Source organism: Theropithecus gelada, chromosome 1 (assembly GCF_003255815.1).
Source record: "Theropithecus gelada isolate Dixy chromosome 1, Tgel_1.0, whole genome shotgun sequence".
Taxonomy (NCBI): Eukaryota; Metazoa; Chordata; class Mammalia; order Primates; family Cercopithecidae; genus Theropithecus; species Theropithecus gelada.
In genome coordinates this window covers 129199961-129227146 of record NC_037668.1, presented here as the reverse complement: position 1 = coordinate 129227146, position 27186 = coordinate 129199961, and the positions used below count along the sequence as shown (strand labels likewise).

At 34.7% G+C, this 27186-nt stretch overlaps 1 protein-coding gene across 2 annotated transcripts in view; it reads right to left on the bottom strand.

Moving 5' to 3' along the window:
* Nucleotides 1-407: 407 nt before the first annotated feature.
* Nucleotides 408-27186, bottom strand: part of SLC30A7 (solute carrier family 30 member 7) — a 90486-nt gene continuing 63707 nt past the window's right edge. The window contains exons 9-12 of one of the 2 annotated variants that reach the window (XM_025384990.1): nucleotides 20087-20177; nucleotides 15756-15905; nucleotides 7196-7288; nucleotides 408-6875 (exon numbers count right to left, since the gene is read on the bottom strand). In XM_025384990.1, the coding sequence (XP_025240775.1) occupies nucleotides 7241-7288; nucleotides 15756-15905; nucleotides 20087-20177 (289 nt within the window). In that variant the 3' untranslated portion in view covers nucleotides 408-6875; nucleotides 7196-7240. Of the gene's footprint in view, nucleotides 7289-15755; nucleotides 15906-20086; nucleotides 20178-27186 lie in introns of both variants that reach the window. The other variant, XM_025384982.1, reaches the window with a different exon arrangement.

Genomic DNA, 27186 nt, shown 5'->3' with positions numbered 1-27186 from the left:
AGAAGTTATTTTAAAAAGGAATTGCTTCTAATTAGAGAGAAAAATTTGGAAGGATAATGGAAGCTCACATCAGATGCTTTGGCTTTCATGTCATATAAGACTAAGTCATCCATAGAAACTGAGATGAGAGAACAATTTGGGAGTGATGGAAATATCTGGAAGTAAATACTTTGAGACATGTTTATGAGGTCAAATGCTGACTAAGAGCCACAATGAGGCTGTTCACAATGTAGAGAAACTTCCAACCTCCTACCATCTCTTCTCTCCTAATGAGTTCTGCCGTTTCTTGGCTCTGAGAATCCTTCTTTGCCTTTCATTCCTTAAGTCCTCTAGAATCTATTCCAATACCTGTAAGATTCACAGTGTTCATTTCAGTTCATCAAACTGATTGATAGACACAATTCAGGTAGAGATTTTTAAACAGAAATTTTATTGAAAGAATTTTGATACAGTTCATGATTCTTTTTAAATACATATGAAGTTTAACAAAATATATACATGAATGAGTTCAAGTAGAAAATGTGAAATATACATTATAGATTTGTTGTATTGCACTTGGGCAAATCATATTTGCTCACTTCAGCATATTCAAACCAAATCACAACATAGTCTTTCAAAGTTGACATTATAACTTAGCCTTGTACTCAAACATTTTAAGAAATGTTTTGATGCCATAGTCTTCACCAAAAGAATCAAACCCAAATTCTAACTTGGCCATATGTTTAACCACCACTGAAGGCAGGGAGGTAAAGTGTTGTAGGGGTGTTTAAAATATACTAAGAAGGGATTTGGCAATTTTCCATTCACAGTATTTCCAATATAAAAGACTCATTCTGTTTATCAAACTCACAAAGTTGGGGGGAATATCACTTGGGAAAAAATTTCACTGAATTGCTATTAAGGGAAGCAATGAAGTTACTTGACAAACTATTGACAGGATGTCTAGTTCAAAATAGAATTTTCATTGAGGCTAACTGTAGCACAATATGTGATACATAAACAAAATTCAAATATTAAAATTCAAAATAAAAAAATTTTCCCTGCTAGTATAAAGTAGAAGTTCTATAATGGAAATAACAATGAAAACAGATGAAAAATCAGTGAAGAAATAGAGGGAGGTGCTACTAAAATGTGTTTGAGGGGAAAAAGAGAAAGGTAAAAAATAATTCTGGGAATATTTAAATCAGTAATTGAATACATGTAGTGTTGTCTTTAAAGTACCTTCAAGAAAGACCTCTTTCGTTTTGGATGACAATACATCAGGATAAATGAAATATGTGAATATGGCAATTTTCCATAAAAACAAAGGAGACTATGGAGACTGTCTGGTTCCTGACTTGGCCATACAAAATACAGAAAATTCAAGTGACCCAGGTTCCACAGTCCCAATTCTGTCAAATTTCGATCCAACAATTTGTAAAATGGATAACATCTTTATACTTCCACTGTATATGAAAAAGAATGAGCAGCTCACAGGGCTACTTAAAAAAAATGGCCGAGGTGAATATATAGTCATTTATTTGTGCAAAAATGCCAAAGAAATGCTGAGATGTCTGCTGTAAAAAACAGTAAATTATTGGTTTTACCTATCCCTAACTCTTACTTTTGACACAACTATCTAAAATGTTCACTAGTTAACCATTTACTGAGCGTGTAAATCCATGAGGATCAAAGAATGCATAAGAGAAAGATATTCTTTATTACAAGCTTTCCAACATCATGATCACAATTACAAATAATTTTCAAGGCTGTTGTAAGAAGTCAACATTAAATGTTAAGTTTAAGCATAGATTACTACTATTTATGCAACATAGTTCTTGGTTTTGAAAGGTGTGCATAAAATGTAATGTAAATCAAATCTACTTATCCCTCTCCTGCAGTACAAAATTGCTTGTACTTTTGGGGAAGATAATTCCCTAATAAACTAAATTAAGGTCTCTCGGGTAGAAGTTCAGTTTCTCTCTTCATACGGCCACAGAGGGTACTATCTTTTGATTTAGTCCCTTAAGCAGCTTACTCTGCAATACCAACAAAACTCTATGTTTTAAATAGTCTTAAAAGTGCTTAAGGGAGTTCTGGTTCCTCTTTTTGGCCTGCACAGTTTAAGATCAATGGGAAAGGTAGGAAATAAGCATAAGGGCACTGGAAGAAGGAATGAGTCTGAATAATGTATAATGACTGTTCCCCCATACCAATTTTGTCATGGTGATTGTTCACTAATTTTACAGGAGAGTCTATTGAGATCTGCTACAACTTCTTGGATCTTTGAAGCACTGCTGAATGACATACACAAAGCAGAGCAGATGTCAGCACCTGATTAATCAGTGCTCTACTACTGGCTATATTCCCCAGGCAGGTCACTTAAATTATCTCCAAACAGCTTCCTCATCTGTAAAAAGGATACAAATCCCTTCCTCACAGAGAAGTTATGAGAATTAGAGGAGATTTGAAAATGCTCTGTCAATCATAAAATCATGCAAAATTATTCCTTTGTAGAAATTTGAGGCTTAAATGGAATAACATGAAGGCCACACTAAGAGTCTGGCACATAAATACTTACTAACCTTGCCTTCTGTGTAATCTGCAGTTAGGAAATATAAACCGAAGACACCCTGGTCAGACTCACATCCATTTGGCTTTAAACAGAACTGTCCTTCTCTGCTCCTTTTCTCTTTTTTTTTTTTTTGGATTCATAATCTTTCATTGTATCTGAGGCTATCTTGAGCCTCTGGTTGAGATCTGGGTCACTAAGGCTTCTGGGGGATCATGTCTTCAACAAGCCTTCCCATGAATGTCCAAACAAAATATAATTTCCTTTTATTTATTTATTTATTTTACCAAAGTTCTTATGAATTGGAAAATAATTTGTTTCAAAGATGGTGATGAAAGGAAAAAAAAAATTTAACTTTCCAAAGGTAATGCTTTTATGAAGAGTTAGAATTTAGTATTTGGAATTCTGGTTAAGACTTCAACATTTTACCTTACTTAAAAGATTTGTTTTATGTAACATTTAATGCCCAGTTTTGCATGGCTCTAAAAATCTTTAACATGCAAAAGCTTTTCCAGTGACTGGAAGCCAACATGACAAGACTGAAATGGAATGACCTGTGAATTAGCCTGGTTTATAAAAAAATACCAGTTCAGAGAACATAAACAAAATAAAGAAACTAAGCAATCCTTACAATGGATTTAGCCTTGGGCAATTAACAGAAAAATTCACTCATAAAAGGATCCATTTTACAGATACCATTTTTTAAAATGTCAGGAACTGGCTTTATAAGAGTAAAAAAGTTAAAATTAATTACAACATCTTCCATAAAGAATATTATGGAAATAATTATATATGAAAAATGAGACAATAAAAGTCCATTTATAAAGTGCCTTAATGTACCAAAAAAAGGAGGTTAGATGTCCTTTATTTACAAATCATATTTAATCCCATTTACAGAAAGGCAAATATTACACTGGAGAGGCAGCATAATAGAGTATAAAGAACTCTATTCTGACTTTCAGTCAGAAGATCTGAATCTTTTTGGCTTTGCCACTAATTATCTCTGTGACTTTGAGCAAATGAGAGCTTTTCTGGGCTTCGGTTTTCTCATCTGTAAAATGAGAGGTAGAACTAGACTGCTTCTAAGGCCAGTCCTTGCTTAGATGTAAAATTCTATGTTAAGCAATGTAAATATGGTTCTTAAATTTTGGCATTACATAACAGGGTTCTACCATATTAATAATCTCTGTAAAAACTGATTATTCCATAGTAGGTAGGTAAAAACATTATAGAACTGTGATCAAATACATTTTGAGTTCATGATTTGGCTGCTGTACAAAGGTGCAAAAAAGTCATAGCATTTTGGTTACTGATATACATGTGTAGGTTTTCAGGAATGCTGACAAATTCCAAATGTAAGGGAAATGACAGCACAAGAACACTGACCTACAGATAAACTAGATACTGTCCTTCACAAAGACGCATGGGGAGTTAGCAAACTGAGGAAGCTGTGGATATGTTAAGCCCTTCATCTTGAGGAATATAATCTGTGTTTAAAAAACCAAAGCTCGTGGCTGAGCACGGTGGCTCATGCCTGTAATCTCAGCACTTTGGGAGGCCGAGGCAGGAGGATGACCTGAGGTCACGAGTTTAAGACCAGCCTGGCCAACATGGTAAAACCCTGTCTCTGCTAAAAATACAAAAATTAGCCAGGCGTGGTGGTGGGTGCCTGTAATCCCAGTTACTCAGGGGGCTGAGACAGAAGAATCGCTTGAACCGGGGAGGCGGAGGTTGCAGTGAGCTGAGATTGCGCCAATGCACTCCAGCCTGGGCAACAAGAGTGAAATTCCATCTAAAACAAACAAACAAAAAAACCCCCAAAAAAACCAAAGCTAGTATAGCTATATTTCTGTTTGGGAAGGTTTACCAGGCAAGGTAAACTGTCCCTGAGCAATACAAATTTGTTGTCCAGAGAATATTTTGAATTTTAAAAATATTGGCAAAGTTATATTCAGATACGGGGTTTTTGTGTGTTTTTGTTTTTGTTTTTTTGGTAAGAGTTAGCCCAATATCAGGGACATTGTAAATTAATTTTATAATAATAATCAGGTAGTATTTCTCATTGGAATTATCAACTTTAGTAATACACGTGCCAAGAACACTAATAAGACAAAATATTTCCTAAGAGTGACAAAAAAAGTTGCTTTTTCTCACTAATTTTTTACTGCTGCACACATAGGTATACTGGCATTTAATTAAAGCATAAATGTTAATGCTGACTTGCTAACTGATATGAGCTGGCAATATCATGTAACAAATGCAAATTCACATCAGTCTAACACTATATAAACATACTCATGCATTTGTGTACTGATAGTACAAATAAAATGATTCATATTTTGACAAAAACTAAACTTGGAATGGAGAGCTCTGTGAAAGGCAGACTTGGGTCTTCAAATATCTCCATATGTGAAATATCAGTAGTTATACATACTCAGTTTTTAAAGGCACACATCCAAAATCTCCCTTCATCTAGATCTGTCATTTTCTCTATCTAATACGCCAAAACCCACAAAATATCCCAGAGTTCTCTCAGACTTGGTGGTAGTTGCAAACTTCTAAATGACTACTTATATTTGTAGAAAAACCAGTACCATTATCAGGACACTTCCTTTTGAACTTTCCCTCTTAAAAGACCTCAACAGTTGTTTTAAGCACATACTACTGCAGTAAATCATAGCTTTCAAACCACCTGGCAGTAAGCAAACATGTTTAGAAAATACTACTTTGCCTGCAGAAAAGAGACTATTGATAGACTTCATGGCAATCTGCAGCAGTTTAGAAAAGAATGAAGAAAGTGGTCTAGTTCTCCTAACAGAGAGTAGTTTATAGATGTAGGTCAGAAATACAGGAAAAGACACTCTGAAACTTAGAATCAACAGGGATTTCTGCTTATTGATCTACATTCTTAATCATCATATCCATCCTGCAGGGTATTTTCTCCCACATTTACAATTTTTTTAAAGTTAAAAGGGAATACGTATGGTAAAATGAAGTATGATGGGAAAATCAGATCATTATCTATCCATAAAACACAGAGAATACTTAAGTAGAGTGTTCAAGCACTTATCTCAAATTGCAATTTTATTTTTCAGATATATAAGAACCTAGAAAATCAACTTAGTACTTACTTCCTAGATGCCTGTGTTAGGAAAAGTTCTACATCACCACATTTCCTCTGTACCTTTAATAATTCAAACTCAATAAAATGCTGCTTTAGGATTCCTGAAAGCAATTGTATTTGTGCAAAGCCTAAACAGGAAAACAAAGTGGATGACTTGGCATTTGAAGAATGAAAAAGCCAAATGGCACTGTCACAATCATTTCTGCCTTCAGTCTCCAATGCCTTTTTCTTTAATTATAAAATCCATAGAAATGGCAAGGAAAGATATAGGGAAGTTTATCACAGATACAGTAGCTTTTACAGAAATTTGAAATTCAGCAGATGTTTTAAGTCAAAATTTTCTGTATAACAGATGAATTTGCAAAGTTTTGAAAACACAGTCCATGAAGTAATTTAAAATGTGATAATTAAATTTGTTTTAAAAAGCAAATTAAGAGCTTTTATTTTCTGATAAGATAAAACAATCAAAGAAAAATGTTCATATATCCAAACCTATGCTGGAAGTACACAAAAAGACAATTTGTATACATTACTGGTGATAGTCTTGCTTTGTATAGATTACAGAATATCCATTAAAAAAAAAAAAAAAATAGCCGGGCATGGTGGCTCACACCTGTAATCGCAGCACTTTGGGAGGCTGAGGCAGGCAGATCGCGAGGTCAAGAGATTGAGACCATCCTGGCCAACACGGTGAAATCTCGTCTCTACTAAAAATACAAAAATTATCTGGGTGTGGTGGCACACGTCCATAGTCCCAGCTACTCAGGAGGCTGAGGCAGGAGAATAGCTTAAACCCGGGAGGTGGAGGTTACAGTGAGCTGAGACCACGCCACTGCACTCCAGCCTGGCGACAGAGTGACACTCCATCTCAAAAAATAAAAAATAAAAATAAACCATACATGACTTTTGATGGTACATTTCTATGCTGGCAGATACATTTTCGGATACAAAGGCACTTTGAAAACCCAATATGGTTTGGTTCATAAGTTTGCAAGGTACAAACAATTTTACAAACATGATTATACTGAAGAATGTCAACAATTGTGACATTACTTATAGAACAGATTTCCAATTTCTTTCTTTTTTTTTTTTTTTAAAAAAAAGGAATACTGGTTTTGTGGGAATGAAAGCAGTGGTTTCCAGCAGCTTCAGTGAAGACATTCCAGAAGACTGGAGGCCACAATCTGAAATTCTTACTGGCTGGGATGAGAGGATGATGGTGTGGGCATTCAACATGAAAACAAACAAACAAACAAAAACCAAAAACAAAAAAAGAAAGAAAAAAGGACAAATCAACACCCTAAACCAAAAACCTCAGAAGTCAAAAAGATTTGGAGGAAAGAGCACAAAAGAAAAGACCAAAAGTCCAGGAGATATCCTCTTAAATCTGATCGCTTAGCTGTGAACTCCCCACAGAGCGTAAACGGCTGACTCTACCCAGTCTACTTAGTGCTCGGGAGTTGTAGTGATAATTTCTCACTTTTAAAAAGCTGGGTACAATGTTTTGGATCGTACAGTACCAGAAAAATTTGGTCCATAAAAGGTGCATAATTTCTTTCCATTCACTACATGGCTGCAAAGTCAATCTGTACATAGAGCTGCCTCACTCCAGCCTGAAAAGTAAAAAAAAAAAAAAAAAAGTTAGAAAATCAAACAAGCTAATAACACCCTACACATTTCAGGAAAGTAATTCTTTTCTTTTACAAATCTCGCTTTGAAAAAAAAAGAAATTATTATTTCAGAAACAAATATATTCATAAGCTACAAAAAAGAATCTCCATTTACCACTACAAAACAACAACAACAACAAAAGAGCCATGTTAACAGTCACACACCCTATCCAGATATCCAGGTGATACTTAGAAAAATGCAGTTCTCTTTCTACAATTACAGAGTAATTACAGAGTAATTACAGAGAATTGTAATTCCCTTTCTACAATGCTTGACTGGTTGGCTCCTAGCTGAAATTCATACATCAACCCTGTCCAAATCCTCCTATGATAAATGATTAGTAAACAATCTAGCAAGTATAACTATCTATTGGAATTATTTTGCACTCCAAGTCCTCTCTTCTGTTTTGGATACAAACTTGCTACTCAAGGATACTGCTCTCTAAATTCTCCCCAATATCTTCTGTATTATCAATTTACTCCCTCTCAACTGGATCACTTCTATTAGCATACAAACACACTGTAGCTGTTTCTAGCTTTGAAAAAACCTCATGAGAAATTATCTTTTGGGTACAATGTACACTATTCAGGTGACAGTTGCACTAAAAGCCCAAACTTCACTACTATGCATATATCCTAGTAATAAAACTGCACCTGTACCCCCTAAAGCTATTTAAAACAAAAACAAAAACGAAACAAAACCAAAAAACCCCTTTACTTAGCCCTACGTCTCCTTTTGGGCTCCCAATCTCCACTCTTCTTTACAGAAAAAGCCTCAAAAGAGTTATCCATATTTGCTGTCTACAATCCTTCTTCTCACTTCTCTCTTGAACTCATTTCAACCAATCTTTTGCTTCCCAACACTTCCCCAAAACTGTTTGTCCAGGTCACATCCACATTGCTCACATTAATACCAATTCTCAGGCCTCTTCCTACTTCACCTATCAGTGAGAATACAGATGGTCACTCCCGCCTACTAAACATATATATATGTATATTTTCCCTTTTGGCTTCCAGAGAATATTCACTGCCTGCCCTTTTACCTCACTTATCAGTCTTTCTCAGTCTCCTTTGCTAGTTCTTCCTTCTCTCTGAAAACTGAAATCCCCAAAGGCTAAAGAAAAAAATAAAGCTTGGTACAAGAGCTAGTAAATACCTCAGCAGTCACTCCCAATACACTTACCACCTTGTGATGTATTATACAACTTATTCAAGGTGTTTATTGTTTATTGACCTCTCACTATAATATAATCTCTCCGAGATAAAGGATTTGGTCTTCTTTTTTACATTGCTGACTCCTAGAACCTCAAGTGGGAGCCAGCACACAGTAAGTGATCAATAAGTATTTGTTGAATTAACTGAAATTCCACTAATTTCCTTCTTTCAACCCAAAATGATCTATTTTTAATTAAAGGAACCCATCAGTCACAATAAGCCCTTTTTTCTCAGTACCACAGAATAAAAGGTAAATTGGAATATTTAATAGGAAAAAACCAGAGTGGGGAAAAAATCTATTAGCATTACCTTTTCACAGTAATTTCTGGACCCCTCAAAGCACTGTTTTCTAGCTTGACTTTTTTTCTAGAATTCAGGTAGGAGGGCACTGTACAATACTAAGTGCTTGAAAGGATTCAGGAACTACTCAAATGGATAAAAGGCTTGACAGGCTCTAGAAGCTTGCCAGCAAAAGAAACATATTTTAATTTTGCTGGTGCTTCTCCTTTTTTTTTCTTTTTCTTTTTTTTAAAATAAAAGGCCTTCCTGTGGAAAGGTAAAGTTGTTACTCAAATTTAAGAAAAATATATTTAATAGTATCTGCTCCTCAGTTAAGATGATGTGGCAGAAAAAAGACAGAATTTAGTATCTATATGTTCTTGAGTTACAAATTAAAATCAAACTTCATTTTTTCTCATTTTAAAAGCGTTGATAAACACCAACCCTACTAATCTCACACAATTGTTACGTATTCATCCAATATTTGACAGATATTCAATAAATCCTTGCTATATACCAGGCATTTATAAAAGGCTATTACAAATTATTATGATTGATTACAATTATATGATCTGACATTATCCAGATGACACCTGAAATGACTGTACTTAGAAACTCTTTAAAAATTCTTATATATCAAACCATAAGAGGAAACAAATATTGTTCAAATAAATTGTCTTAATTTATTTTATTTTTCAACAACATTGTTAGGTAAAGTAAAACGGGCAAAATAAGTTGGGCTCTTTTTATTGTCTCTGTCATTTTCCTTACTCCTAGCCCTAACACAGAGAATATGGTAATAAAAAATGAAGTAGCCCAAGGCAGTCAAAAAGAAAGGAAAAACAAAGAGGCTAGATAAATTATCTTTGCATAATCATGAGTTAATTACTCAAGCTGATAACCTTCCCCTAAGGGCTTACAGCTTTCCACAAAAGCTTAGTCTAACAGGAAAAAAAAAAAAAGTCATTTTGCTTTATCCATCTGGCCTGATGAGGACAGCTTCAAGTTTTACAGATTCTCATTTTCCTCTTCCAGTTTCCTTCAAAGTAAAGAGAAAAGTGGAAGAATCCTATGGTAAGTCACCTACTCCCTGAATGCAAACTAAGTTTTCTATAGTTTGTTCACATCATAAAGACATGACAGACACTCCAACGGATGAAAACACTGCTCAGGTCCATCATAAATTCTACCCCTAGAATGGGACCAGGAGCCAGAGGCTGGCTGACAGGTCCTTAAAATGTGAAAACCACATAGTACTCATTGCATATCCTGAGAATAATGTACAAACTATACTACAGTCAATATTTTCATAAATTGGAAAGGCACCTAGTTATTTTGAACACTTTTATGCTCCTAAGAAAATAAATGTTAACCTGGTGCCATAGGCTTAGAATATTTTCAATACATATTTATTGTTGTAGAAAGGATAACAAATCAGAAGTAAAAAATTTAGAGAAATAAACAGGAATATGACTACAGAAAATTATTTCGACTGAACATATATTCATCTTTATCCCTTTAAAATGAAGTCTTGAAAAATTGCCTTACTCTTCCTTGTGAAACCTAAATCATTTAAGAGTTAGCAAAATAATGAGTAACTGTGACTAAATTACAAGTCAATAACAGTAACTTGAGTGTGGGTTTCTTTTTCTGTAAATTGTCTTTTGAGGCTCATTTAATATGTTAGGTACTGATGATAGTACTTGGCACATGATGAGCTCTCAATAAATGCTAGCTGCTGATGCTGTTATTATTTCCACCACTGTTCATCAACCAGTGAACACTTAAATCATGTGGATTACTTAAAAACAATAAACCTAGGGATCTGTTGGCCTCAACCTGTGGCTGTTCTCTCCAACTTCCAAAGAAGGTCAGATTCTGGTGGACTTCAAGTACAAATGATGAAGAAAGATAATGGGAAGATGGATAAGGAAAAACTGCAGAGCAGGCAACCAAAATCAATACTTAGGAAACATTAAAGCCCTTGACCAAAAGTTTAAAAGAAAAAAAAAAAAAGAAAAGGAAAAGTGGAAAAATAGTAATCCACCTTCTCCTACTTCCTACCCCCTCCCTCAAGCAGACAGAGCAAGGTTAGATGAGCCACAGGAAGGGATTATGATCCTAGGAGAGTTAACGGAGGCAGAAAGTTTCTGAAACTTGGGGCACTCTTATTTGGGCTTGTGAGGAGGCTTTTTGGTTCCTTCCTGAGTATCAGTGTTAACTTCTATTTTGAGGACAGAGAATAGAGCACAAAAAGCTGAAGCAGGAAGTTGGGGGCTTAGGACTTATTAGGCACAAGGGAGAAAGGCAGAAGAGTAGAAAAGACGGAAGAAATAAAGGTAGAAGTTCTATCAAGGAATAAATATGTATTAGGCGAGACCGTCTTTTGTGTTTTGTGGAACTGAGAATGGTAATAAACCCCAAGCATATTCTAGACGTTTCTTCAAACATATTTCTAGATGTTTCTTTAATACGTTTCCTTCAAACATTATTTCTAACAAAAAGTATGTTAAATTTTTAGGATTACAGTTATGATTGTGAAGTGTGTTATTTTAAAAAATTAACAAATACTATTGGCCAGTTTAAAACATAAGATGTTAATTGCTTTCCTAATCTAGTATCCCATTTTCTTTTCCTGTTTGTACATGAAACACAAAACATAAACTTTCCATTTTATCAATTCCCAAATGATAACTTATTAAAAAGAATTGGTGCAAGGGGAAGAAAAGGGAGAGGACTTTTTCTATGCCAGCACAAAACCTGGTACTTTACAAACTGTATTGTCACTTAATCCCAAAGCAATCTAAGTACTAAGTGGCTTTTAGCAATGCACTTGCATTAGTTTATATTCACGTACAGCAAGCCAACTTCTTTAGCAGTTAAAGATTAATTGGTAACTCTGAAAAACGAAATTAAAAAGGCTAATGCCTAAGATATAGTCACAAAGCTATAGTTTTATTAACAAAATAGAAAGTTATAATTCTTCGACTTTTAGATATTTTTAACCAAAAACTATCACTTACATTCTAATTTAAGACTGGCTATGAGAAAGATGTACCTAAAAATGTAATAAACAAAAAGCTATAAATTATTGAAAAAATCCTTCTTTTGGTCTTTTGGAACTAAGGTCACCAGTATTTTAAATCTGTCTATAAGAAATACACCTGAAGCATCTGTGTGATCAAAAAGGGAGCAATTTGAGTTTTGTTATTTTTGATAAGTAAAATTTACAAGATATAATTTAAGATTAATTTTTTTTAATTTAAATTTCATCTCATAAAATAAAAATGCTCCTGCAAGCCTTGGCATATACTAATTGCATAAGGATCATGCATTACTAGGGTATACACAGAAAAGGAAAATAAATTCATGAAAATTTCAATTTGCATACGTCAGAACTAAAGCAGTGATCATAAAACAATTTTAAAATCATTAGGTGACAAAAAGGCTTAAAATACTTTTTCAGGGCTTAAAATATTCAAAGCTCAAATGCAGTTTCCAAAACCAAAGAAGCAGTTGAATAAACTTTCAATTTCAGTCATTTTTAAAGCCAACATTTCTAAAGTTACCAGAAGAACCTCCTTCCACTTACTTGAATGGCAACTTCAGCAGTTCCTAAGCCCCGACACAGCTGCTTGCACATTTCTAAAACTAGAAATTGCATTCCTTTTTAGAGGACAAATTGTGAGTAAGTGCCAAAGTCCTAGGAGAGTATGGGGTGTCCTAGGGCTCAACAGAAGCTCACACTATGAGGGTGAAATGACATGGCATATCTAGGAGAAAATTCAAGGTAAAGGAGGGAAAAATAATCTGGAAACATCAGTGAAAAGAAACATTACTGCTAGCCTGGTTATCTTGTTGTCCCGGAAACATGTAGAAGGTATAAAAAGGATTCAGACACATTGTGAAGGTCTTGCATGCTTCATTATGAAGGTCATGAGATAGACTTACAGTGTCTGTTAAGAAAGACACTTAGTTGTTAAAATTCTGAAATAAGTGGTATCAGCATATTGTTTTATAGTAGTGTATGTCTTGATTACACATAAGATTAGCACTGAAGTAAATCCTAATTATACATAAGATTATTTCATTAATTTAATCCCAAAGGGACCTAATGACACATTTCTCTTTATCAGAAAGATATATTTTAGATCTCATTAAGATCTTTTTGAGCTTGTGGTTAAAAAAGACCAATGGGAACCCAATAATATTTTTCCATACTTAGCATATATAAAGATGGCTTTAATCAAATACAGTCTTTAAAATCTGTTTATACAACAAATTCATTATACATATATACTCTTCTAAGCACTGGGAATGCAAAATCATGACAGCTGGTAGGAACCTGCACACAAGTTGTACAATGTGATATGTATGACATAGAATAAAGTAATTCTGCTTTGTGGGACACTTAAGGCTTCAGAGAGAAAGTAACAATTGCATTGGATCTTCAAGTTAGAGTAGGATTTTTGTCCCACACAGAAAAGTACACAGTCTAGTGGGTTTGGAGTATAAAGTACACGGCAATGTAAAGCAGGAGAGAGACTTTAAAAGTCAGTTGGTTCACGCTAGAAAGTCTGGGCTTTATCTGGATGGCAATGAGGTGCCACCAAAGTTTCTATTTTTCTTTTTATTTTGGAAAAAAACTTTTTTTTTTTTTTGAGACAGAGTCTCGCTCTGTCACCCAGGCTGGGATGCAATGGCGTGCTCTCAGCTCACTGCAATGTCTGCCTCCTAGGTTCAAGCGATTCTCCTGCCTCAACCTCCCGAGTGGCTGGGATTACAGGCAGGCACCACCATATCCGGCTAATTTTTGTATTTTTAGTAGACATGGGGTTTCACTATTTTGGTGAGGCTGATCTTGAACTCCTGACCTCAGGTGATCTGCCCGCCTTGGCCTCCCAAAGCGTTGCGATTACAGGTGTGAGCCACCATGCCTAGCCTAGTTTGAAAAAATTTAAAGTCAAAATAATAGTACAATAAATACCTGTGAACCCTTCAGCTATATTTACCAATTGTTAATATTTTGCCAGTTTGCTTCATCTCTACATATATATTTATATGCAATTTTTTAATTTTACCAAAACATTTGAAAATTAAACATCTGGATATTTTGCCATTAAATCCTTCAACATGTATCTCCTAAGAATTAAGAACAGTCTTCTATAAACACAATACCATAATCACATCCAAGAAATTTAACCACTCATACAATTAAATGAACTACTACAGTCTATAATCAAATTTCCTTGATTATCCAGCCCTTTCCTTTGTGGTTGCTTTTTTTCCCCAGTCCAAGACCCAATCAAACACCACACATTGCACTTAATTGTGAAGTTTCCTCTAATCTAGAATTATCCCCTACCTTTTTCTCCTTTCATGACATTGACACTTTTAAAATAATCCAAGTTAACAGCCTTGGATTTATATGCTGTTGAGGCTCTCACAAGCTGTATTTGTCTGGATGTTTGCCCATGGTTAGATTGAAGTTAAACGTTTTTGGTAGGAGTACCCCATAGGTCATGTTCTGTATTCCCCATGGTATCACACCAGGAGGAATATAATGTCAGTTTCAACCACAGATTTTTAACACATGGAACCTGTTTCTTCATTACATCTATGTGTTAGATCAGGGGTCCCTAACCCCCAGGCCACAGGCCAGTACTGGTCCATAGTCTGTTAGGAATGAGGCCACTCACAGCAGTGAGTGGCGGGTGAACTGTGGCATTAGATTCTCATAGGAGCGCGAACCCTATTGTGAACTGCACATGTGAGGGATCTAGGCTGTGTGCTCTTTATGAGAATCTAATGCCTAATGATCTGAGGTGGAACAGTTTCATCCTAAAACCATCCCTCCTACCACCACCTTCAACCCCCGTTCATGGAAAAATTGTCTTCCACAAAGCCAGTCCCTGTTGCCAAAACGGTTAGGGACTGCTGTGTTAGATGATTCTGACAGTGGTATCAATGTCTAGGTTTTTTTGCCAAATGTTTCTAACAAACTAGACTGAGAAAAGAATTTATATTCTCTCTACCTCTTTCTTAGATGTTACTGACATGACCTTCTTATTCTCCCAATATATACACAGTGCATACCATAGTAATCAGTCTTTAATTGTCAGTCATATAGCTATGTTAACTCATGATGGCACGAGCCTTAACTGAAAGAATTTGTTTGTAGACCATGCACTAATTCATGATTCCAATTGCACTATTAAGAAAAACTCAACAGCATATAAAGTTATTAAATCACTCAGTAGGTGACCATAGTTTTGCTGTCACACAAAAAAGTTAACAGTCTGCTTTTAGCTAAAGCCACTTATTCTTATTCCAAACACTGTTTTAGAATTCTTGGCTTCAGATAGTACCTAATGTATCTTCTAAGAAATGTGCAGTAAAGGATAATATACTTTTTCTTGAAGAACTCAAATAAGTACAATGATGAGCATATAGGAACTATCTTCCTATTCCTGAAGAATATTAACTAAAACAGGTACTTCCAAAACGACTCTGTGGTTGGAAAAAAAAAAATGTGGCTTTATGTTTACCTTATAGTTTAGTAGTATATATATTTATTATGTTAAATAGCATTTTTTTTTTTTTTTTTTTGAGACAGGGTCTTGCTCTGTGGCCCACACTAGAGTGCAACTGGATCATAATTCACTGCAGTCTCAAACTCTTGGGTTCCAGCAACCCTCCTGCCACAGCCTCCCAAGCAGCTGGGACTATAGGCGCGTGCCACCATACCCAGCTAATTTTACGTTTTGTAGAGATGGGGTCTCACTATGTTGCCCACACTGATCTAGAAATCCTAGCCTCAAGCCATCCTCTCACCTTGGCCTTGTAAATATTTTTAAAACTACTAGTTATAAAAAATTTTAAGACCCTTAAAAAGAAGTTAGTAAAAAAGACATACCTGAGTAAAAATATTATGTGTTTGGCTTAAAATCCACCTAGCATCAGCATCAGGTGCTACTATTAATTTCAAGGTCCCAACATAAACGTCAGAACACAAAGTCCAGAAGTGCTGTTCCTGTAAACTGTAAACTCCTTGCAGCTGCTGTACCTGAAATATAAAGGAGAGATATTAACATCATAATCAAATTAAGTACTCCCTTCTACTTAAGTTATTATGCAATATATCAGTAAACATGGATTCTATTCTCTAGTTTAAAAAAAGGAAAGGAGGATGTTTGAATAAATAAATAAATAAATACTCGAGTACTAATTATGTGCCAGGTACCATGACAAATATTTGGGAAATATAAATAAACACATATCAAAATATGTAGGACACATCTGAGAGTGTGCCCCACAGGGAAATTTACAGTAACAATCACTTAATAAAGTCCAACACCTATTTATGACTTGTAAAAAAAACTATTAGAAGGACACTTCCTTAACTTAATACAGGCTAACTACCAAAAATGTACAGAAAATAAGGATGAAACATTAGATTTATTCCCTGAAGATCAGGAAGAAGGCAGATACCCAAATCACTGCTATTGTTCCGCATCTCTATATTGATCTGGAGGAGTGGAACTCAGATCAACAACCAGAAGTTAAAAGAAAAAAGTTCAATGTGAAAGATCTTTATAACAATTACAGCAGTTTACAAATAAAGAGGGAAGCTTCTCTGGGAGTGTGTTAACTACTTATCTCCGGAAATGGTCAAGAAGCTGTAATACCAACTTGATGTCATAGAGGAGATTTTGCAACAGACAGAAGGCTGGGCCAAACGCACATTAAGATCTTTTTCAGTTCGGAGATTCTGAATTTTACATAATCTACTTGGGAAGTTAAGAAAATGTTGATCTTATATCTATCAAAACTATTTATTTTTTGTTGGAATTTGATGAATGTAATCATTTTTTTTTCTATAAACTCCACGACAGTTGATGGGAAATTGAGATAATATCTACTGTGCCTTCTTTAAAAACCGCTTTTATTGGGGAAAAAGATCAAGGTATACTTTTTCTTCCTCTTTTTAGATTCTGACAACATAGTTGTTTTAGCCAGATATCCCTCTACATTTTTTCTACATGACATCCTCATGGATGAGGCCTAAGGTGAGTTCTACTGTTAATAAAATAACCTGATGGAAAAGATTTCTCCTACTTCCATATGTAGCAGTACAAGTACATGACTGCAGTTATCTTAAAACACAAACTAAAGAATAATTCCTGTAGAAACTGGCTTTAATTTTACCAATTAAAAAATGGGAGGAAACTGTAGTTACAGATGAAAAGGGCAGTGTGGTAGAGTAGAAAGAACATGACCTTTAGAGTCAGAGTGACGTGGATTAGAATCCTGATTCAGCCACTAGCATTTGGACCTAAGGTGAGCCTCAATTTTATCTAGGGAAAGGAAGATGACACTCACCCTGTAGTTTATTGTGAAGAAGAGAAACTATATATATATATATATATATAGTTATATATATATATATAACAATTATATATAGTTATTTATATATAACAATTATATATAGTTATATATAACAATTATATATAGTTATATATATAACAATTATATATAGTTATATATATAACAATTATATATATATAGTTTTATATATATATATGTAAAACAATTAGTAACAATTATGCTGATTGATGCTACCTTAAAATAATAACCACAAATCTTGAATGGGCAATATGTACTTTCCCTGTATCAAAAGATTATTTTATACCTTCTCCTTTTTCCTCTAGCCTTCTGATCTCTCTGCATGATTACACTGCCTGGTACATTATAGAGAAAACAGAAGTACAAAGAAAATCCCTTATCCTTTACCATTAGATCTACCAATGACTCCTTATCTATGTCAGCATTTCTGCATTCCCTCAGAGGATATAGTACCCCTGTTACTATCAACAATTAATCCTTCCACTGTGCTTTGGGTTCTATCCTTTCTCACCTTCCCATGACGTTATTCCTTTAATAATGTCCTTTAGTACTATAACAATTTCTTCCTCTCAGTTAGACTGTTACCATTAGTTAATGCACATGTTCTAGAGCTGTGCTGTGCAATTCAAAAGTCACTAGACACATGTAACTATTTCAATGAATGGAAATTAAGTTAAAAAGAATCAGTTACACTAGCCACATGTGGTTTGTGGCTTCCATCTTGGACAGTGCAGATTATAGAACCTTTCCATTATTGGGGAAAGTTCTGCGGGATAATGCTGTTCTAAAACATCCTACTTTAAAAACAAAAAAATACCCTCTATCCTGATACTACATCCATATCCGCTATCAACTCATTTCTCTGCTCCCTTTAACAACACTTCGTAAAGGAGTTGTCACTTCCCCATTTTCTCCTTAATTCATTCAAATCATGCTCCCTTCTCCAACACTCCAATGAAACTGCTCTTAAAGGTCATTAATGGCATCCAGAAGGCCAGTCAATGATCACTTCTGGCTTTTTTTTTTTTTTTGAGACGGAGTCTCGCTCCATTGCCCAGGCTGGAGTGCAGTGGCACAATCTCGGCCCACTGAAAGCTCCGCCTCCTGGGTTGAGGTCATTCTCCTGCCTCAGCCTCCCGAGTAGCTGGGACTCCAGGTGCCTACCACCATGCCTGGCTAATTTTTTGTATTTCTTTTTTTTTTTTTTATAGTAGAGACGGGGTTTCACTGTGTTAGCCAAGATGGTCTCAATCTCCTGACCTCATGATCTGCCCACCTTGGCCTCCCAAAGTGCTGGGATTACAGGCATGAGCCACCACGCCCGGCCTGATGACTTCTTGTTTCTACCCTCCTTGACCCCACAGAAATATTCAACACAGTTAATTACTTCCTCCTTCTTCAACTCTGTGATCCTACACTCTTTTGGTTTTCCAGCACCCCACTAACCACTACCTTTCCTGGCTTTCTCACCTGTGCTCCAAATTTAGAGTTGAAAGCAGAGCTAAAAGAGTAGAACTAGAACTTCTCTGGAGGTAATCACATACAATCTTGATGTTTTAGAAGTTATTCATATATTGATGACTTATAACTCTTTCTGGTCCTAATCTGTCCCCAAAACTCAAGATTTTCATATCCAACCACTTAAGTAACATTTCTCCTAGAAGTGTAGTAGCCATTTCCATTTTAACATATCCAGAATATAACTCTTCATTTGGGAGATTTTCCATCCTCAAACCTGTACCAACAAGGCCTCAGTCTCAGTAAGTGGCATTACCATCTAGTAAGTGGCATTACCATCTACCAAGTAATAAACCAACACTTTCTCTACCCTCTGCTAATATAATCCACTTCCAAAAACATATCCCAAATGTATATTTATCTTCACTGCTACAACTGTAATCTAAACCACTATTGTTTTTCACTTAGAGGACAATAACTTCATAACTGGTTTTCTTTGCTTTCATCCTCCCTAGAATATGTTCTCTTCATAGAAAACACAATAATCTCTTGAAAACATAGGATTTATGACACTTCTATTGCCTAAAAGCTTTCCAATGCTTCCCACTGAGTTAGAATTAAATCTAAATCTCTTATTATGACCCAAAACCCTAAATGATCTTGCTCCTGCCATTCTCTCCAGGCTTTCAAGCCGTTCTTCCCTTTATTTAATATACTTCAGCCCCAATGGCCTTTTTTATTCTGTTCTTCAAACACAAATTAAATCCAGCCATAGCACTTTTACATTAGCAATCTCCCTTGCCTGGAACATTCTTCTCCAGTATTTTCATATGGCTAGCTCTTTCTTGTCATTAAGGTTTCAATTTCCTTGCATATAACTCCCTTAGTGAATCTAAGGTAGCCATCCATGACTAACACATCACTTTGTTTTATTTCTACTATAGTAATTCTCATTGATATTTTCTTATTTATCTACTTATTGTTTATTTCCTGTATTTCCCCACTGGACTGTAAGTTCCATGAAACAGAGGCACTGTCTGTCTTGTTTACCATTATCTCCCCAGTATTTTAGAAGAGTATCTGGTAGAATGGGAGCTCAAAAACTCTATGTTGAATAAATGCTTATGTCTCTGCTATAGATATTCTATATTTTAAAAAACTGCTCAATTTCTAGATCAGAACAATTTCTACTACATTTTCTTTAGTAAAGTTCAACATTTTCCGACAATTTTATTCTGGCTTGTATAAATGACATTTCATGGTCAGCATTCAATCTTGGAAGAAATATTCAATTATACACACGTTACCCATATTTGTGAAAGCTGAAAATCAAGAGATTGAAAACAGCATAAAACCCAATGGTTTGGAATATTTGAAACTCACCCTCTGATAGCACTGAGGCAGAGTATTTTCTAATAGGGGAGGAGTTCTCTGCATCAATATTCCAACAGATTCTCTTAAAAGAGGAATAACACTAAGGAAAAGGAAAAAAACAATTTGTTAAAGTCACATTCTGACAATCCCATCCAGCAAGAAAGTAATAATATCCCTTCCTATGGTAGAATATAATAGGACTTAGAATAATATGAGAAAAAACAATCAACCCTTGTTTTAGATTTTCCATGTGATCAGTAAATTATCCAAAGTAAAAGTAAAAGACCTAGAGAAAATGTATTAATGTATGAAAAAGTAAAGCTATAAAACTGAAATAATATAATATCATCTAAACCCAGCACATGTTCAACTGTTAGTTAAAATATGACTCCACATGGTCAGAACCTTCCAAAGTAATCATAGCCTACCATGCTAACTGGTCCTTAATATTTATCAAATATTTACATGCACTTATCTGAATAGCACTGATAAGGAAAATACAAAAAAAAGAATACATCAGTCTACTTGTTCAATATCAGTCATATTTCATTATTTAAAAAATATAGAAGCCTGGCGATAACCACAGATGCAGTGAAATGAACTCAGCTCCTCTAGGGATGGTGCCCAAAAGTCTGCATGTGTTGATGTAACTAGTCTTCAATTAGTATTTGAAACTACTGTTTTAGGCTATTTGGATGATTAAATGTACACAAAACAGGCTGGGCGCGGTGGCTCACGCCTGTAATCCCAGCACTTTGGGAAGCCAAGGCGGGCAGCTCACGAGGTCAGGAGATTGAGACCATCCTGGCTAACACCGTGAAACCCCATCTCTACTAAAAATACAAAAAAAAAAAAAAAAGGTACATAAACAATTAATAGTAGAATGGTGACGGTTACTCAAATGTAATGGCTTTCCAGTCTAGCAATATCCAATTCACCTTAGAGTCTCATTTTGTTTTCACTTCTGATATATTGAATCAGAATCTTTGAGGGAATGTCCAAAAAGCTCTCCATGTGATTCCAATGATTCAGAGTGGCAATGCACTGTTCTACTGCTTGAAGTAGGTTGAGAGAGGAGGTCAGAAATGGCTTCCCTACACTTAATAGCTTAAGTCAGTGCTCACTTTTAAACTTAGAGAATTTCAAAATTTTCAAGTAAAACTTCTGATAATAGCTGTAGCTGAAGAAGATAAAAAGAACATCCATCTTTCAAGGAAGGTTTCATAAGAAGAGTAGAAGCAAGTGTACTTTCAGGACTAGTGGTATTTTGACAGATGGAAAGGAAAGAGAGGTACCAAGAAAGACCCAAAAGAATAGACACAGTGCTTATCTGACTCACTATTATATTCCTAAGATCTAGCAAAGTGCTGGTCATAAAGTGGGCCCAATTGTTGGTTAAATGAGTGACAGAAATACAGATAATCAAATCAAGAAAAATTAGATGTCACCCTTAATTCCTTCTTCTCCCTTAAATCACCAAGTTCTCATAATTTAATATCCTAAAGGTTTCTTGACTCAATTCCTTCCCCTTCATTGTACTATGCATGTCCACAATAATCTCCATGTCTTCCACATGGATTATTATGATAGCTTCCTAAGTGGTCGCTTCAGCTCTAGTCTTATTTCCTCAAGTCCACGTAACAAGCAGCTTCAATGATGGCTCCCAATGACCCTGCCCTATGTAGTATTCATGCCCTATGTAAAGTTTCAGGACTTAGTGACTTGCTGCTAATGAACAGAGTATGGCAAAGTGATGAGACGTCACTGCCAAGATTAAGTAAAAAGACTCTGGCTTCTGTCTTGTATACCCTCCTTGTTTGCTTTCACTTGCTCTCCCACAGCTGCTATGTTGTGAGCTGTGCTATAGCGAGGACCACGTGGCAAGAAACTGAAGGATATTTCTTGAGAGCTACTAGACAGACCCTCAGTTCAACAGCCCAAAAGGAACATAATGCTGTCCAGTTCAACAGCCCAAAAGGAACATAATGCTGTCAGTAACCACTTGAGTGAGCTCAGAAGTAGACTCTCCCCCAGATGAACCTTGGAGTAACTGTAGCCCCAGCTGCTACCTTGATTACTACCTTGTGAGAGACCCTGAGCCAGGCAACACAGTTAGCTATACCCAGGTTCCTGAAAGACAGAAAGTATAAGATAATAATGTGTATTATTTTAGCTACTAGGTTTTCGAGTGCTTTACGTATCCACAGATAACTGATACAACCAGATTTTATAGAGACGTTAGACTAATAGACATAAAATAGGTATGTGACCCTATCCCTTTCCCACTAAGAAATGTGTCAAAAGCTCCCCACTGCCTAGGGAATTAAGTGCTGGCTCTTTAACATGGTATATTTTTGGATCTGGCCCTCTACCTTCACCTCCTATTAATCCTTGCTTCATATTTTAAGCTCTCCAAATAAAACATACTTGTACTTTACCTTATACTGTTTCTTACTTTCATGGTTTTGCTCAAACTGTAACCTCTGCTTAGAATGTCCCTAAGCTGCCCTACAGTCTTACATTCACTCTTTGAAATCTCACATGTCACCTCTTTTAGGGTATATTTCCTGATCGCAAACTGCCTTCTACACTGTATGAAGTGTCTTCTCTGTGCTCCTATGAAAACAATCTGTGCTACCTACACTATTACTACATTGCATGATAATTACCAGCTTGTGTTTCCCCCTCCCTCTAAACAGAAAGTTGCTTTAAGGTAGGAATTATCTTATTTATGTTTGTAAACCCAGCATCTCAGACAGTGTTTGGCAAATAAATGTTTATGGAACAGAATTCATAGCTGAATCTATTAAACATAATTAATTCATAAATTTAAAAAGTATATCTAAGGCTCGGGATCAATACTAAATCTTAAATAATATATGGAATCATTAGCAGTTAAGAAAAGGCACTAGGTAAAGAAAGTAAAGGCACGGTAAGTAAAACATCTAGAAAAAGGGGAAACATATTTCCAGCAATAGTAAATGCCTCAATGAAGAAAAAAGAAACAGAAAAAGGCCATCAGATTAAACAATGCAAATATTGTTTGAGTCCATCCACTGTAACATTTCAGGAACAGTAAAAGCCAGGTTGGAGAAAGAGAAAAAAAATGAGTAGAAAACAACTGCAAATGGACTTAAGGATTTTGACAGTGAAGAATATTGGTTATTCATTCATCTAAACTGAAGAGTGGTATCGGTTTCTACCTACTGTGTTGCTATTAAATAGGTGACGACTTCCTGTGTTTACAAAAAAGGCAAAGAAAAAAATGATGGCATATTAATTAGGTATAATTCAACCATCATTTTTCTTTACTCTCTCCATCCTCATTTCTCAGGAAAAAGAAAGAATCCATCACAGAATGTTTTTATATATTAAACTTAAAATTTTTATCTTTCCCTAACTGTACTCAGAAAATGAGGCACAAAAATGGTTCTCCTTGAATTACTGTTTGAGAATAAGAAAAAAAGTTTTTTTCTTACCTACATCCTAAGTTTAGTTATTTTAATAATTTCTTCTCCAATCTTAATCTAGGGAACTACTAACAATGTTTAGATATCTGACATGAAAATTACTCTCAAATGGAAACCATGACACTTGGGTTCTGATTCTGCCATTAAATAGCTTTAAGCAAATCACATATTCTTCCAGAGCATCAGTTTTCTCATCTATAAAATGAAGGAGTAGGCTAAACATCCAGGCAATTTCTTTTATCTTTTATATATTTTCCATTCAATAAGAAAAAGTGGTTAAACTATAAAGAATACTAGAGAGAGAATATATTTGGAAATGAAAGAAAATATAAATTGTTTTTATATACTAAGGGGAAAAAAGTAGTGTCACCAAATGACACATAGATATACTTGGCAAAATGATTTATTCTATCACGATAGATAATCCAGCAAATGAATTTTATTAAGCAATCAATATTAAGCAATTATTAAGGATCTACTACTATGTATCTGGCATCAGATTTTCTAGAACCAGATGGGACTTTACTCTAGAGTTGTGGAAATGGTGGCCTAGAACACCAAAGTAACTTGTTTAAGGTGTGAAATGTTTGTTTAAAGACACAGCTAATGAGCAGGAGAACTAAAACAGATCAGGTTGTTAGACTCCAAGTTCAGTTTTGAAAAGTTCAAGTCAACAAACATCTGTTATATGCCAACCATGGAGCAAGCATGTGCTAGACACTGGAAATACAAAAATAAATAATATAGAATATTTTGGTTCAGAGAAATTCATAATTTTATTTTTAATAAGCCTGCAGAGAAGGCAATGGAAATCAGGTATCAAACTTATTTAGGGTACACCATTTAGAAGAAGGCACATACGAATTTAAAGCAACTACATATTATGCTTGTATCCATTTTCACTTTCCATGAACTTTTGGTGAATGGCTTTCTTAATTGGTATGTTGATAACTTCTTTTTAAACATACCTTTAAAAGTAAAGAGGAAGAGAAAAAGGAATAGAAGACGCATTGACTCAACTGCAACAGAAGGCATACAGTATGAGAAATAACATTACTTAAGCAACAGGGGTGAAATAACTTGTGCGAACAAGTTTTAAAAATTTATTGTTTCAGAATACTCAGGTTTAGTCTAGTTGTTTCCCCCAAGGAGCTAAAACACAGTAAGAGATGGTGAATCCCATCTATAATAATCCTTGAGATCAGCCTTAAAACATTAAAGAGATTCTCTTAGACAGTCCAACAGTCTCTTAATAAGTCACCTAGAAAAAACATCTACAGATTTATCCAAATCTTTGTTCAAATTTTTTATGTGTGTATTCCATGCGTGTTGCCTTCCAAAGTCTGCTACTCCTTGCTACCACCTTTTTAAAAAAGAACCTAGTACTTCTTTTTTTTCCTCCTAAAATTCACTTTCACCTAAGGCCCTTAGTTTAAGGACTCTAGAATTAGTAAAGAAGTTACATGATCACAGATAATATCATATTAGAATTAAAAGGGAAATTAGAGATCACTCATTTTAACACAATTCAAGAACCATATGTAGATAAACATTTTAATAAAATTAATGTTAGAAATAAACATATTTTAAAATTAACTAAATTATAAGACATCATAACTGATATAAGGAAAAAAATTATAGTGCATTTTTATCTCTTTTTTTCATAAGGATCAATTGTGGATTTTATTGATTTGCCTATACTGAAATTTGGAATGGTTGCCTTTTTAGGTAGAATTTTAATAAAATGTTTACACTCAACAGCAGCAAGCATTTCACCAAAGCAAATGGATATGTCACGCTAACTTTCTCCAATATCAATTTTAAAATAATGCAAGAATTTCAGCTATAGGAGCCATAACTACGTCATACAACTAAGGTAGGGAATAAAGGTACTTGCTAAATCACATAGTGATACGCAACTTAGAACAAGGCCAATTTCTATAATAATTTAAAGAGTCATAAAAATGTAAAAGAAACCTTTAGAAACTCTAGTTTTTGCCTTTTAAAATTGTGTTTAGCTCAGGAGTTTGTGTCCATATTTTTCTGATTAACTATTGTAATGGAGAAGCATAAACCAGATTTTAGCTTGGATCTATCTAGCCATAATGAAAGGATATGTAGAAAAAGACAAGCTTAGCAAATTCCTGACTGAGCTAAGACTTAGAGCTGCATCCAAACCCAAAAAGTAAGCATTTGGAAACAATTAGAGGTTCACTTCTGGTTGACTAACCCAATTCTAGCCTTCACAATGAAGCACCATTTCCCTATCATAAATAAAAAGAGATGAGTCATTAGGTATGAGTTTACCAGTAAAAGAGGGGAATAATTTTATTCTTCAAAAGCTGAAGGTAAATCAAATTTATAATCATAAAATCATAAACATAAAATTAATTTGAAAGCTTTACCCTTAAATGCTAACATATTAAATGAGCAGTAGTTACTTACTACTCTTTACTGCCAGTAATTTTACAAATTAAAATATATTCAAATCTTACTTCAGAAGTAGTTTCTAGTGAAAGAGCCTCACTACTTCAACAGTAAATAAAATGATCTACCAGTAGTCATAAACAAACCAAACTAAAAAGGGTATACATTACAAAACTTTCTGAAGACCAGACTACTGACAATCATAATGTTTAATAAAAAATTTCAGTTAAAATTATTACTTAGATCTGAGAAGAAATGTCAAGTAATATTAATTAAAACATAATTACAGATTTATCTTCATGAATCAGCTTATGAAGCAAGTTTTCCTGTATATTGTAGGGGTTCTTACAATCTACAAACGTAAAGAAAGAAAATTATACTTTTAAAAATAAATTTTAAAAATAAATTTGGCAAATGTTGTATACTATATTTTCAGGGGACAAAAAAGCCAAAGAAAATTGACCCATAATGGTAATGCAATTCACATTTAAATTAAATATTTGGTCACATTTGCATAAATATAATTAATTCATAGTGATGGATAATTACCTATTAATCTAAAATTTCATAAGCCTTCTATAGAATAGATAACCCAAAATCTTATCACCTGGGATTGTGGTTTACTTCATAATAATGCTGTGTTTCTGAAACCTGTGGCTCAAATCAATCCATATTTACAGAAAACCTAGCTTACTCAATAATGGGGATATTAAGATACCCTAAGGTACCCCTAGAACTTACAGCCAAAGTCATGAAAAAGTCATCCTTTTCCATAAGCTTCTGGAACTTAGTTATAACACCTAATACATCTGGTCTTTGGACCAAAACACCAGTGTATAATATTAAGTTTGTAAATAATTAGTAATGTCATTGTTTAGATAGCACTTAATAGTTTTTAAAATGCTTTCATAAATTTTTTCTAATTTAATCCTCACAACAACCTTAAGTAACCTTTAAGAAAATGTTAGAATCACTCCCTCATTTTACAGATGAGAAAACTGACTTGGAGAGGTTAAAATAACTTGTTCTTTGTTATACATAGGCAAGAGTTAGTGGCAGAGTTGGGTGTGACACTGCCAAGACAAAAGCTCTGCACACACTGCAGTATCTCATCACAGTTATGTTCTCTAGAATTGAGAGAATAGCAATAAAATGCCACATTCATTTTATTTCTAGTGCCCAGCACAATGCTTACAACCACTTAACACATCT